At 34.9% G+C, this 14,619-nt stretch overlaps 3 protein-coding genes across 5 annotated transcripts; 2 read left to right on the top strand and 1 right to left on the bottom strand.

The window, feature by feature from the left end:
* Nucleotides 1-396: 396 nt before the first annotated feature.
* LOC142528637 (DEAD-box ATP-dependent RNA helicase 52-like) lies at nt 397-4,112 on the top strand. The gene is made up of 6 exons (XM_075633721.1): nt 397-1,099; nt 1,431-1,514; nt 1,913-2,155; nt 2,617-2,790; nt 2,894-3,007; nt 3,336-4,112. The coding sequence occupies exons 1-6, from the start codon at nt 512-514 to the stop codon at nt 3,945-3,947; spliced, it is 1,815 nt and encodes a 604-aa protein (XP_075489836.1). The 5' UTR covers nt 397-511; the 3' UTR covers nt 3,948-4,112.
* A 1,335-nt stretch (nt 4,113-5,447) lies between these two features.
* Nucleotides 5,448-9,105, bottom strand: LOC142528621 (ribosome biogenesis regulatory protein homolog). 3 transcript variants are annotated; one of them, XM_075633693.1, is made up of 8 exons: nt 8,899-9,105; nt 8,673-8,840; nt 7,463-7,514; nt 7,207-7,335; nt 6,777-6,894; nt 6,141-6,324; nt 5,937-6,050; nt 5,448-5,850 (listed from the first exon to the last, which is right to left on the bottom strand). In XM_075633693.1, the coding sequence occupies exons 1-8, from the start codon at nt 8,983-8,985 to the stop codon at nt 5,662-5,664; spliced, it is 1,041 nt and encodes a 346-aa protein (XP_075489808.1). In that variant the 5' UTR covers nt 8,986-9,105; the 3' UTR covers nt 5,448-5,661. The 3 variants fall into 3 exon arrangements, with proteins under 3 accessions (XP_075489808.1, XP_075489823.1, XP_075489816.1); XM_075633708.1 differs by lacking the exon at nt 8,899-9,105 and adding an exon at nt 7,824-7,879 and having other exon boundaries at nt 7,463-7,694; nt 8,673-8,813; XM_075633701.1 differs by lacking the exon at nt 8,899-9,105 and having other exon boundaries at nt 7,463-7,879; nt 8,673-8,813.
* Nucleotides 9,106-10,372: 1,267 nt separating this feature from the next.
* On the top strand, nt 10,373-13,747 carry LOC142528612 (chaperone protein dnaJ 49-like). The gene is made up of 3 exons (XM_075633681.1): nt 10,373-10,555; nt 10,644-11,777; nt 13,412-13,747. The coding sequence occupies exon 2, from the start codon at nt 10,678-10,680 to the stop codon at nt 11,764-11,766; it is 1,089 nt and encodes a 362-aa protein (XP_075489796.1). The 5' UTR covers nt 10,373-10,555; nt 10,644-10,677; the 3' UTR covers nt 11,767-11,777; nt 13,412-13,747.
* Nucleotides 13,748-14,619: the final 872 nt, after the last annotated feature.

Genomic DNA, 14,619 nt, shown 5'->3' with positions numbered 1-14,619 from the left:
AATCAAATTAGCAACGTCCAAACACAAACATTTACATTTATTCAATAAAAAAAATAGTGACATTGTAAAAAGACTGTGTAAATATGAGTACAGTTGACACATTTCACAAATAAAAATATGCGAGATTATCTTTATTTACTTATAAAAAAACCGCAATATTTGTACTCATATTTTAATTGAAAATATGTGTATGTGTATTAGAAAATTATTTTAATATGACGAGTTTAATTATTTTAAATATATAATGCTTTGCAATAAATTTTTTTTATTTATAAATTATATTAGATAAATTGGAACAAATATTATAGTTAAATTAAGGTAAGATTAATACGTATTGAAGAATTAATAATAATTAATTAAATAGAAGAACATAAAAACTAACTGAAAGTAGTGGGGGGTCTATACTCCATAGGAGACGCAGAAGACCGCAACCAAAACCAAAGGAACTCTGTAGCTTCGGTATTTGCTTCCTTTTCTCATTTGAAATTTGCGAAAACCCATCTCCCATTTCATGTCGCATCCGTGGTTTACCGGCGGATCCGCCCGATCTTCTGGGGCTCCCTCGTACCGCCGTTACCAACCTGACATCACCGTCACCATTCCCGCCACCCGCCCTTATCGCCGCGGACGCGGAGTCAACCGTTCGTCATTTGATATGTGTGAGAAGTTTGACGAGCTTGAGGTCACCCGTGAAGAAGGACAAGAAAATCTGAGGCAGGAGTCTGTCATCGTGAACAATGTCGGCGCCTATGATGACATGAAGGTGGAGGTGACGGGGGTTGATGTCCCGCCACCGGCGACTTCGTTTTCTGAGATGGGTTTCTCAAGTAAAGAGTTGAACGATAACATAAAAAGGTGCAAGTACGTCAACCCTACTGCCATACAGAGGTGCGCCATTCCGGTGGCCTTGGCTGGCAGGGACTTGATGGCGTCTGCGCAGACTGGGTCTGGAAAGACGGCCGCCTTTTGCTTCCCGATTATCAGTGCTATTCTCGAGCACAAGCACATGCGCAGGTTTTCGGGTAATATGACTAACGGGGTCACTTTTGCTTCCCCGCTCGCTCTCATACTGGCTCCAACTAGGGAGCTATCTTGTCAGGTCTGTGGGGAAGATTTCCATTTTCTGTTTTAAGTTCGGGCTCGTAACTTCTTTTTCCGGAGTTATTTTTAATCGTTTTTCCTCATGGGTTGTCGTTTCTGTAGATAATGTGAACTTTTCAGTTATTGTGCCAGTATGAGACTGAGAACCAAGTGTATGTACGCATTCAAAAGGGTGTGCCATGTGTTTCAGCTCTGTTTCTTTAATTCCTTGATTTCAGATTGACATATTATTTGTGAATGCGTGCATACACTTTCTTTCGCTGTTATGTTCTGATGGTCGAACCACTTTAGCTTTGATAGAGTTATAATGGTGCTACTTTGTCTGTTAGATTTTTGAAGAGGCAAAAAAGTTCTCGTATCAAACTGGAGTCAGAGTTGTTGTTGCTTACGGCGGGGCACCGATCGTAGGACAGGTTTGGATTTCATTTATTGCCTTTTTTCTTTGACTGCGGTTTTAACGTTTTAGCTCTAACTTTTTTTTTGCGGTAACAAGGGGTCATCTGTTCAGATATATTTACATAATCTTCTTTCAGATGCTGTGGGATCTGAATATTGCTTTTTGATGTTAGTTGTTAGATCTTATATTTTAGGATGTTTGAATGCGCTTTAGTTACTGATAGTGAATGTTTGTATTGTTTCTAGATTAGATACTCTGATTTTTGCCCATTTTACACACGTTTACTAACAATATCTTGTGTGATACTGTGGATTGTAAATACCTGGGTTTGCTTCTCATCTTTATTTTTCTTATGTTTCACTTGGATTTCGCCTTATGAAATCTATTGCTTGGCTTTTTTAACATGTGTCGTAGTTGCGAAATTTGGAGAAGGGTGTGGATATCCTGGTAGCCACTCCTGGTCGCTTGGTGGATATGATAGAAAGATCAAAAGTTTCCCTTAGAAATGTCAAGTATTTAACACTTGATGAGGCTGACCGCATGTTGGATATGGGCTTTGAACGTGAAATCCGAAAGATTGTCCAGCAAATGGGAATGCCTCCACCAGGTGCTAGGCAGACAATGCTTTTCAGTGCAACATTTCCAGATGAAATCCGGGTTTGTCCCCTGAATCTCTAACTCTTTGACCGTTGAATCCAGTTCAATTATATAATAAAACATCATTATACCAGTTTACTTAAAGTACTTCTGTCAACATGCTTGATCCTCTGTAAATCTTTAGTGTTACTTAGCTTTGAGGTGTGGCTTGTATTCTAACAAAAAAGAGAGGTTGTCTAAAATGAAGGCCAATGCACATGTTAAACTCGTGTTACGATTTTTTTTCTCTTTCCTTTTTGGCTGGGAATGATTGTTACTGATTGCTTTATAAAATAGCAGTCAAGTTTTTATATTTGTAAAATAGCAGTCAAGTTTTAGTCCTGAAAGTTGGGAATTATTGGTATTGAGTGCTTTGTAAAAGTAAGCAAGAGCCAAACACTTGGCTTTGTGACTTTATGTGCCTTCAACCCCACAAGTGGTTTGAGTTCAACACAAACTTGTTTCAATTTTATTGCTTGCAGAGGCTCGGGTCAGATTTTCTAAAGAACCATGTATTTCTATCGGTGGGAAAAGTTGGCTCCAGCACCAATCTCATTGTTCAAAGGGTTGAATTTGTTCGTGACATGGACAAAAGGGACCATTTAATGAATCTCCTTTGCTCCCAAAAAAATGCAAATAAATTGACCCCTGCAAAGGTTGCCCTTGGCATTATAGTTTCTTCACTTACTATCTTATCACGTGCAATTGTATTAATTTTGAAACATTTTTTTAGTTAAGTGAGATGTTTGTCATTTGCAGAATGCTTTGACGCTAGTCTTTGTGGAGACAAAAAGAGGCGCAGATGCACTAGAGCACTGGCTGTGCAGAAATGGTTTTCCCGCTACTGCCATTCATGGTGACAAAGTGCAAATGGTTGGCTCTCATTTTTATTCTCCTTGAAGATTCTCTTAATGTGGTGAAAGTTTGAGAATCACGGTTCTTTGGAAATTACTTATTATATTGGCGTAGATTGGCTTGAAAGGAAGCTATATATTGTCTAGAGGTTGGAAGAATGAGTTTTAAACGGTCATAGCCGATTATTGAATCTACTACCGATGAGTTTTGGCACGAATTATGTGCATAAAAAATCCTATCAAATATTATTTTCAGTTGAAAGTTTAACTGATTCTATTACTGATTCTTTGTACATGTTGCAAGCGTTTGTGTATTATACTTTTGTTGTCTTTTAATTGATGTGCAGGAGAGGGAGAGAGCACTAAGATCATTCAGAAATGGCCAAACACCGATTCTAGTGGCTACGGACGTTGCCGCTCGTGGACTCGACATTCCACATGTTGGTCATGTCATAAACTTTGACTTGCCTAAGGTAATAGACAGCTATGTGCACAGGATAGGCCGAACTGGTCGTGCAGGTAAATCTGGCATGGCAACAGCATTATTCAGCGATAAAAATGCACCCCTTGCAAAACAATTGATTGAATTAATGAGGGAAGCAAGTCAAGAAATTCCCGAATGGCTTGTGCAATATGCTAAGACATCTAACCACGGTGGTGGTAATAATCGATTTTCCCGCTATGGTGGTCGTAACTATAATGGCCACGTAAATGGAAGCAGTGTTTATGCAGATTGCCACAACGACGAATACTCAAGCCAAAGTGGTGACAAAGCTTCAAAATCCGATCCTTACGCTCCAACCCATGATACCAACGTGTATGATGACTATCATGTAGACTCAGCTGGTGCTATTCCACATGCTGCAAATTACCGCTCTCCTGTTGCTGATTCATACGGTGCCCATTCGTCTGCTTATGAGTATAACTATGATCATGTTGTTGCCAGTGGTTGGGATTAGCTCGATTCCGTCATGGTGTCCATGACATTGGAGAAGGAAGGCAGTAAATCATAGTTTATTTTGGTAATATTGTTGCAAATGACCGATTAAATCTTGCAGCAGAAAGGAATGGGGAATACAGGTAACTAAAAATTCTTGGTGGGAATATAATCCTTTTTTGAGTTATGATGTTTACCCCGTGCAACGAACTTGGAGCTGTTATGCTTATATAGTGCCCCATTTTGGCTTTCATGTGTATCTCAGATCATTACATGAACGAATGATTAGTTTCTGCGTTGCTTAAAGGCAATGCTGTGAAAATCTAATTTGATTTTTTTGTATTGAAGTCACTGCAGTTTCTTACCCCATCCAGTTGTCTTCGTTATCTTATCAAATTCAAAATTCAAGATCAAGCATTTTTATACTGTTTGACTAATTATTTATAATGATGTTTTTAGGACTGTAATTGAGACAAAATATAATTTGTACAATTGGAAGTTTACCATAATATTTTTCTTTAATAACAATATCACTCTTGTCCATGCATATCAATTCGAATTAATTTAGAATTTGTTCTACGTGGTGGACATGTGTCTTGGGACTATTGGTACATCTCAAAGTTAGCAAGGATAACTCTGTATCAGGATATTTTAAGACAGATAAAGCAACCTAAACATCCTATAATTTAGTAAGAATGGTAAGATCTTACGCAACTCAAAGTTAGCATGTCTAACTATATTAGGATATTTTAACACCGGTGAGACATCTTAAACATCATATAATCCAGAAAGACTAGTAAAATTTTACGCAATTTATTGAGTTGTTTGCAAAAGTTTATGCTTTTAGATAAATGACGAAATTTATAAATTTTGAAGTGAAAAATCTGGTGTATATCTTTTGCATATTATTTGAAAATAAAATAAATAAGTGATTCTAATTAAATATCAACTCAAAAATAGATAAATATCTCACTTCAAAATGACCGGAAATAAGTGTAAAAAAAAATCATTTATTTAAAATATAAAATAATCAATTTTTAAGAATAAAAAACAAAATTATCTATACTTCTATACTATATTATTAAGTTTGAGACCTTTAAAATAACTAACTTTTGGTGTCATGGTCTGTTTTACTAATTATATATATTACTAAAGTGTTATAAAATAAATTCAAGTCACCTGTAGTCTAGTAGATAAAGACTTTGTTTCTTAGCCATGAAGTTGTAGGTTCAATTCTTATTTGGGTATGTTTTATTCTTTTTTTCTATTTATTTTTAAAATTTATATATCAAAATTACACTAAATTACAGTGTAGTCATTAAGTATTTCTTATAATTACATTTTGATCTTCATTTAAATATAAACTAAATGAATTATAAAATTATAATTATATTTTGATCCTAATTTAAATATAAACCAAATGAACTATAAAAAATATCGTGCAAGCACGCAACGCGTGCGTCAGTGCACTAGTATTGAGAAAAAACTAACTCAAAATCTGAAGACTAAGAAACACAGAAACTGATATTTTAAAAATGACAGAAAAATCATTTTTTCTGCAAACAATCTGTTAAGCCGGTTATCCGATTACTGGTAAGCGTTTTGTTTAAAATACATCACATATACTTGCAACAATTTATCAAAGAAAAAAGGCCATGGGGTGAAAAGTAAGAAGAAAATGGGATATCCCGTAAAAAATTCCATGTTACAGTCCTATTCCATTGTAAAGATGACTATCATTTTGATTTACCTTTACTCGAAGGCCCCTTTTTCGATGTTTTCTTAAAAGAATTCTTATCTCGCCTTTTGCTTGGGGATGATTTCTTGAAAGATTTCTTTTCCGGTTTTAACCTGCTTGAGGTGAATGATGTCCCACCTCGTTTATTTTGCCTCTTCTCCTTCTTCACATTGTACATGTTCACAGCCTACACCCGAGAATACCAAATCAGTTCAGAAATAACTTGTGAAGAGATACGGGAAAAAAAAGATACAAGAAACAAAGAAACCACACCTTTTCTACATTGAGTATCTCATGAGAATTTTTGGGGATCAAATTGTTCAGAACTTTCTCGGTTTGCTGTTTTTCCAACGCACCCATTCCCAATCCTTCCACGGCTGGTAAGAACTACATGCAAAAATGTAGATTATCATCGCTGTTATTAAGATTGAACACAAAATATATTAAGCTTGAGGACTTCATGGCAGTAGCACAGACCTTTCTGTATTTCTTTTCATGCTTTGGGGGTTTTTCTCCTGGCAGTTTCTTGTCAAATTTTCCACCACTGGCTGTCGCAGTTGCAGCCAATCCAGCAACATTCAGTAGCTCGTCCTTGCTAACTTTCTTAGGCTTTGACTGGGTTCCTGTAATAGGTAAAGCGGTAGTAGCAAGTTGAATGTGGCTGCAAGGTATTAAGAAACTCATATTTAGTGTTGCAACATAATTGCACCTCATTGGTGTCCCAAGCGTATCCCTTTAATGATAGGTATGTTAAATAAGGATGATAATCCAATATGAACAAGAAGATGCTAGCCATTAATTCAGTTCTTGAACCAACAATTATTTGTTTCATTATTGTTCAACAGTTTGCACGCATCATAATGCGCAAATTGCCCTTCTGATAATTCTAAAACTTAGTCAATAAATTCATGTCGGAATTATTCCTCCCGTTCATTCCTCGAATATCTATAAACTATGCTAATTTTAGAAATCTTAAAAGCAGATAAATCATTAGATGTACGAGTGATGGCTTTTCTAATAGACAGGTTGTGGGTTATGAGTGTCCAAATTGAAACCATAAATCTAATTGACGGAAAAGAACTTTATGTATTTGAAGAAGGGTGAGAATAAAACCTTGGTAAGGTACCAACTTTCACCACTTGCTTCAAGTTCTGTAACCGATGTTTCTCCTGTTTATCAACTCTGCTTTTCTTCTCTTTCCGTCTCTCAGAAAAGGGATCTTTACCTGGTTCTGTAAATTTAAAAAATGTAAGTATTCATGACGTGACTGATTACTACTATTCACACTAATCTCCTAAAAAGTATGATAAAATGAGGAGTAATTTCATGAATCATCCTACAGAAAACTTTCAAACATAGATGCTGGTTTAATGTAAAAAATTGAACAGATTCACGAGATACTGCCTGCACATTTAGGGGTAGTTTTTTAGCTGAAACTTATCAAGTTAAACAGTAGTGGAGCAGATGGCTCCAACAGTTTCAGCAAAAGCATTGTTGAACTTGAAAAGAAAAAGAGAAGAAACTGATTATAAAAATATTTTACCATCAGTGGCTTTAGCCTCGATGATTGGTATATCGTTTTCATCATTTACTCGATCATAGCCGTGACGGCGCTTCCAACTGGCAGTCTGATCATCAAAAACTAGTTTTCCTTTCTTGTGCTTTTGTATACCTTCATGATGATATTAGAAAGGAATAGGTTAAACCATTACAATATCAATCAAGTCATGCCACAGAGCCATTGGTCAGGCCCAAAAGAATTAATCTCTTTTTCTACAGTGTTTCAAACTTCGAATAACCTTTCTTTTGAGCAAACAATTCCCACTTTGTTGGAAGCTCAGGCTTTGGAAACTGGAAAACCACGTAAAAAATAACAAATTGTGAGTAGAACAATTCCTTAAGAAGCATGCTACACGTATAGATCAGGCAACCACTATGAATATACTATCCGAACTCTGAAGCCTTAACTGAACACTGCAATAAATAATATCACTAAAGATATGATGAAACTCTTCCATTAGGATCTGATTTCTACATTTATGGGGAAAAAATCATTTTATAAGTCAACGATCTTGCTACTAGTCTCACTATAACTTCTCTTGAATATCTTGCGGTAGACAAAAGAGATCAGGCATAGAATGCAGGAGAAAAACTTACAACCTTTAACAGTTGGGGACTTTCTTAATCCGTATCCTAAATCTTCCTTTACGCAATAGCTACGCCAAAGAAACATTACGATTGGCAAGTGATAGCTCTTTAAGTATCAGGAATAAGATAAACACTTCGACTAACGAAATGTCAAAAATTTCATGTAAAACCTTAGCGGGCTATTTGCTTAATCTTTGCAAAATACTATAATATAATAAACATAGTGCTCGGTTTACTTACTGAGGGTGAATAAATCTTCTATTTCTCTTTCAAGAATGCGAAGATGGCCACATGAGGGACACCAAACCACAAGTTAATAAACCTTACAAAATCAGAAATCCAATTGAAAATTGGTTCTTGACTAGATTATGCAATGATGGAACTGGTACTCACTACCTAGGTATTTAAGAGGAAAGAGAAAAAACAGGGTGCAATAAGACTCCACAATCCACACTTTTGTATAAGAGCGAAGATGACGAGACACTACATCCCATTCCTAAATCCCAACACTGGTAGACTATGAAAATTTTGGTACTTTGGCAACTGCAAGATCGTGACTCACCACATCCAAGCGGTAAGAGTCACCAATCATAATCATGAGGATTACGCTCACTTAGGTATCATAAAGTCTTGATAAATTGATCTACTGTCATTTCCCCCCTCTATTTCTCTTCCTTTTTCCTCCTATATAACAATTACTTTGAATTCTATACTATCAAAAAGAAACTAACAAAAATAATACTTTATTTTCATATTTTTTCCTCAATTTACTGCTTTGCCTCCTGTAACATGTTTATTGACCCGCTAAAATTCCCGAGTAGGAAAAGAGAGAGATAGTGAGAGCAAACAAAAACAACTCACAGGTTTTTCTCTCGGTAATTTGGTAGTAGGTTCAGGCAACTCTACAATGGGGCCAACATGGTCTTCCGTTGAAGGCAAACTGAAGAGGGCATCCACAACTGCTTGAGCTAATCTCTTACCCTCTTCAAGGGCCTCTTTCACCACATTCTCTCTGTGCAACAATAACATCTATCAACAAATAGAACACTAATCAACCAAACAGAAGATGGAATAATCAGAGAGCAACCTGGAAGAGTTGGGAGAGACAAAGTGGTGGTGTGGGTTGAACGCCATAAGGTTTCCTATGTCGATTTCGCATTGTTTTTTCCGCCATATCCTGTAGGCAGTCAGTGATGAAGACGAGGTAGTATGGCGGTGGCACAAGCGACGGCGTGAGTGGCGAATGTTAGAGGACTGCACAAATTGAAGGCGAGAAACTGCAGTATCAGCTGTGATTGATGATTTAGGTATAGAATTGTGAAAATATAAATGGTATATTTATTTTAGGCTAATTTCATATTGGCCCAAACATTTCTAAGGCCACTCTCTAAATAATTTTGTCCCTTGTGCACAAATAAATCTAAAAAATTCATATAAAACGATCTCATGAATCAATTTTGTGAGACGTATTCTATTTTTGGTCATACATGAAAAAAATATTACTTTTTATGTCAAAAATTTTATTTTTTACTGTAAATATAGACATGATTGACTTGTCTCACGAATAAAGATCCGTGAGATCAACTCACAAGACCTACCCTAGATAAAATTGAGCTCGATATGTCTTTGTGAGAAAATTTAAGCTCAAAATCCAGAAGAAAAAATTAATCAAAAAGAGAAAAATCAAATTGAAAGGAACCAGATTAATAATAGGTAAACTGTGCTTGATAAATCACGTATGACAAGCTCGTTCAATAAATTATTAGTTGGAAGAATTTAATTCATAATCATTGATCAAACGCTAATATATTTCACTAAATCGAAATTCTTGTGGAGCTATATGAATTGTTTTACTATTGAAGCCTTTTACTCTAATTATTAATATTCAAATACTTTGAAAATTATCACATGTTATTTCATATTTCACAAATATGGATATGATTAGATTATAAAGGTAAATGGTTCATAAAGTGTCTGAAAAAACACAATCTAGGAAGAATTTGATTATGGTATTCAACATGATAAAATATATATGTGATTGTGTTTTATAAGTTCAGATTTATTTTACTAAACAAAAACTAATGTGAAATTAATTTACGGTACAATTTTATGAAATATATCTTCACATCACCCAATTCATGCAAAAAGTTCAATTTTTATGACAGAAATATTATTTTTCACTTCAATTTTTTTTTTATTTTCAGTTAAATTTTTGATATGTTAAATATTTTAATTTTAATTTTTACACGAATTACCCATTTATTTATATACACAAACTAAAGAACCATATAGTCTCCTACCATATCATAAAGTTTTAATATTCACCATATTTTTTTTATTATTGACGACGTGTTATTTATATACACAAATTAAAGAACCTTATTGACATTTTATTATTTTCTTACTACTCGGAATCATTCAAAAATAAAATAATGAAAAATTGTGTAATTGGTGCAAAATTCAAGAGTTCAGGTTGTATGTTGAAACTACCCATAAGTTTAGGGAGCAAACTGAAATTTATCTAAAATTCTATTACCTGCCCCCGATGTGGGCAAGCCGAACAGGTCCTTTTAATGGTGGTATTGGAGGAAATGGGGATTAGGGCACTTTAGTCCTAAGACCCACCTCTTACCACGTCAACGTGCTATTTATTGCAATTTCATACGCTTCACGATCCAGTTTTTCTCCAATTTTTCGAGCGATCGCAGCAGAGCAGTGTACCCATCTCAATTCGTATCTCAAAGGTTCTTTCTTTCTTTCTTTTTGTTTTGTTTTAATCCCCTTTGCTGATACTTTGGTGCTTTGATTTGTAAATTGTGCATGTATATCCAGTCACACACATAAGATCGTTTATTGTATCTAAAAGATGGATGGAAACAAGGATGAGGCGGTGAAGTGCTTGAAAATCGCCAAAAATGCGCTGGAGTCGGGGGACAGAAGCCGTGCCCTGAAGTTTATTGATAAAGCTCGTAGATTGGATCCATATATTGAAATTGATGGTTTGTTGTCTAATCTCAACGGATCGGAAACAGAAAAGAATGGCCCTAACGAATTCACAGAAGAAAATACGTCTAATCCCTCTCAAAGCGGCCCACGCCGCAGAGTTCAGGCAGGCGGGACCCCGCCAACATCTTCCTCCTCATCTAGCACGTCTGCAGCTTACACAGAGGAGCAAGTCACTGTTGTGAGGGAGATTAAGAGGAAGAAAAATTATTATGAGATTTTGGGGTTAGAGAAGAGTTGTAGTGCCGAAGATGTTCGAAAGGCTTATAGGAAATTGTCGCTGAAAGTCCACCCTGATAAAAACAATGCCCCAGGTTCGGAGGAGTCGTTCAAGATGGTATCAAAGGCTTTTCAATGTCTGAGCGATGAGGAGAGGAGGAAAAAATATGATCTTGTTGGGTCGGAGGAGCCAGTGTACGAGAGGCGAGGTGGTGCTGCAAATGGCATGCAAGGTTTTAATGGTTTTTATGATGCGGATGTTGATGCTGAAGAAATTTTTAGGAATTTCTTTTTTGGGGGTATGCATCCGGCAAACACTGCTAATTTTGGTGGGTTCTCGTTTGGACCTAGGGTGAGGGTGAGGACAGGTGGAGTTGATAATGGATCTAATTGGTTGAGGGCTTTGATTCAATTATTGCCGGTCATACTGATTTTGTTGGTGAACTTCATGCCGTCATCAGAACCAATTTATTCTCTCTCAAGGTCTTATTCACATGACTATCGGTTTAGTACACCAAAGGGCGTGAATTACTATGTGAAGTCCTCAAATTTTGAGCAACAATATCCACCAACTAGTCAGGAACGCAATGCAATTGAACGACGTGTTGAGGATGACTATCACGGATACCTTGTACACAAATGCAGAGTTGAGTGGCAGCATCTTCAATGGGGCTACAGACGGGATACACCAAGCTGTGATGCATTAAAGCGTTTTGAGACCCTGGCCCAGTGACATGATTAAAGGTCTGATTTTCTTATTATGTTTTCTTGTTTGGATTTGTAAATGCGGCTGTCTTAAATTTTCTATGGCTATTGCATCATTTTTGCGCTTTTCTTTAGAATATCCTGTTAAAGCTTTGAATTTGTTGGTGTATTCAAATCCTGTGTGATAACTATTTTTAACACTCCTCATGCTGATCATAATCAATGACAATGATTGTGTGGAGAAACATCTGCAAGGCCTTGCGAGGCTTGTACATCATAAATCCAGCTATTAAAGTTAGCTTGGTTCATCTTATAAGTTGTTTAAAACATCTTATAAAATTTTTAAGAACTTATAAGATATTTGCAAATGTTTGTTTGCAAAATGTTCTTTATAATATTAAAATAGCTACAAAAAATTTATATTTCTTTTAGAAGTGATAAACTATCAACTCATTTTAAGATCCTATATCAGAACAACAAAAATTGTCCTAGTAGGTGCCCTTATATCCAATCTATTCTCGTTTTCTTTGTTTCTCTCAATTTTCTTCTCTCCATTCTCACTTGGTCTGTTCCTTTTCTAATGAAAGTTTTTTTTTATCCAAACACTTTATGAGATTATGCATTTTTTTTAAAACCTTATGAGATTAGTTTTGAAATAACATATACGAGCTTATAAATTTTTAATTCATCTTATAAGTGATAAAAGCTTGTCATATATTTAAAATATAATTAACCAAATATGTTCTTATTATGTTCAAAGTAAACCATCTGGACAAATTTCATTTGAAAAGGCCTACATATTCTTACCAATGGACATTTACTGAAGGTTCTCTGAATTGCACATTAAGTTTAATTTGTGCTGTTCTTTATCAATCACAATTCTCAAATTAGCTTGTAATACGAAGAACAAATGCATGAATGCATGACTGTAGTTTATGCTAATTGTAGCTATCTTAGTTTGATTGATTCAATCAAATGCACTCAAATGTAATTTGAGTAGAAAAGGTATTTAATGTGCTCTACATGATGTCATTTGATTTTCCATGAATTAGGTTAATGTTTAATCAAAAGTTAAGGTAAGGTTAAAGATCTGTTGATGGTTTCCAAGTTTACGATGTGGCTCCGGACATAATGATCAATGAGTTATGTGTTCATTGGACTAATGGGTTGGACTCCAAACTATGATCCCCTGAAAGTCCAGTTCATTAGGTGCTTGAAATCATTTCTTATTTGTGAATATCTTGGCCCCTCAGGAGTTTATAAAAATAAGATATGGCACTATATTTGTGATTATAATTAGGTGTCCGTGTGTAGTTGCTACATGAGTAATCTGGGAGAGGTCTGCTGATATCTGAAAGTTGTGTACTCTTGTTAGCGAAGGGTTTGGTTTTTACTTAGGCTATCAATATTCATGTCATTGCTCTCGCCATTGTTTTCAAGAATTTCTTGGGAATCGCAGCTTTTGTATCTAAATTTTTAAGTGGAAATATACAGTCACCATCCATTTTGCACATCAAGTAATTTTGTCTCTGTAGACTGTAGTAGGCATGGCAGTGGACTAGATTTTTATCCACAATTGTTACACTGTATGCATTATATCCCCTGCATTTTAATTAGATGTCAATAATTTTCTAGTCCGTCTATCGTAACCCTCGTCTTCTTGCCCATCGCAGATTGCTCGATTACCTTTTAATTTGATGTTCCTTATTGAAGAGTGGAACTAGCAAAACAGAATTTTATGGTGGCAGTGAAAGATTGATACAAGTCTACGGACTCTACAATCCTTCTATCCCGAACAATACTGTGTGAGAATTACTTCGGAAAGGCCTTTCCAGCAAATGCAGCTCTAGCAGTAATCTTTGATTGAACTCCTATAATATTCTTTCTCTGAACCTTGTAAATCTTTACCTGGGATAAGCCAGTCATACATCGTTTTCCTGTAACTTTCGTGCGGAACTTGCTATATATGACTTTGCACCGAGGAATAAATTTGGCGATATATTATTTTAGCGGGCCTTCATGCTATATTAAAATTTTCGTTAATACTCGTATGCTTTTGGTGCATGATATGCGCGGCCAAGAATGTGTTTCGTCGCCGCCACCCTTATGGTTGGAGTGATATAATCATCTCCTCCTGCTTGGGGATGCAGGGACAGAACTCCTTCCAAAGTGTTGTGTCTCCTTCAAGTTTTCTTTCGGAAGTGGTCGAAGGGTCGTAATGAATGATTTAGTTTGGCCAGAGGCCTCGAGTTAACCTATGGACCCTTAAGATGTAAATTATTCACCTTTATTGCTATAGATTAATTATAAAAATATCTCAAAACATGTATTTTATTCTCAAAAAATAGATTATTTAATAAAATTGATATATTATAATATCATAATCATATATTAATGAAATAACAAATCAATAAACAAATTTTATATATATAATTAAAATATATTTTAAATTAAAGATAAAAACATAATAAAATTAAATATTTTTATCTATTAAACAACATATAAATTTATGCACAAAACCACTTTTAATGTAATTAAACAATTCATTATAATATAATTTTCATGTCGAAGCAAATTTAAAGAATATTAAATTATTGGAGTTCTTTTTTGACGTTATGAATAAAAAAATAGTTATTTATTATATTTCATCATTATATTATAATATATTTTAGTTGTACATGTGATTTAATTATTTTGTTATAGTTTTATTAATGTATGATTGTATACAATATAGAAATAGAAAATACAATCATTTTTTAATTTAGAATATAAATATTTTTAAACTATATTATATTTAATTATATCATTTACAATTTATATATACTTATACTAATTGATTGTTGGGTATTTACAAATTTTGTGATATGTTACAAATCATAAA

The sequence above is a fragment of the Primulina tabacum genome, chromosome 2 (genome assembly GCF_025594145.1).
Source record: "Primulina tabacum isolate GXHZ01 chromosome 2, ASM2559414v2, whole genome shotgun sequence".
Lineage (NCBI taxonomy): Eukaryota > Viridiplantae > Streptophyta > Magnoliopsida > Lamiales > Gesneriaceae > Primulina > Primulina tabacum.
The sequence above is the reverse complement of the archived record's forward strand: the minus strand, read 5'-3'. Positions and strand labels throughout refer to the sequence as shown.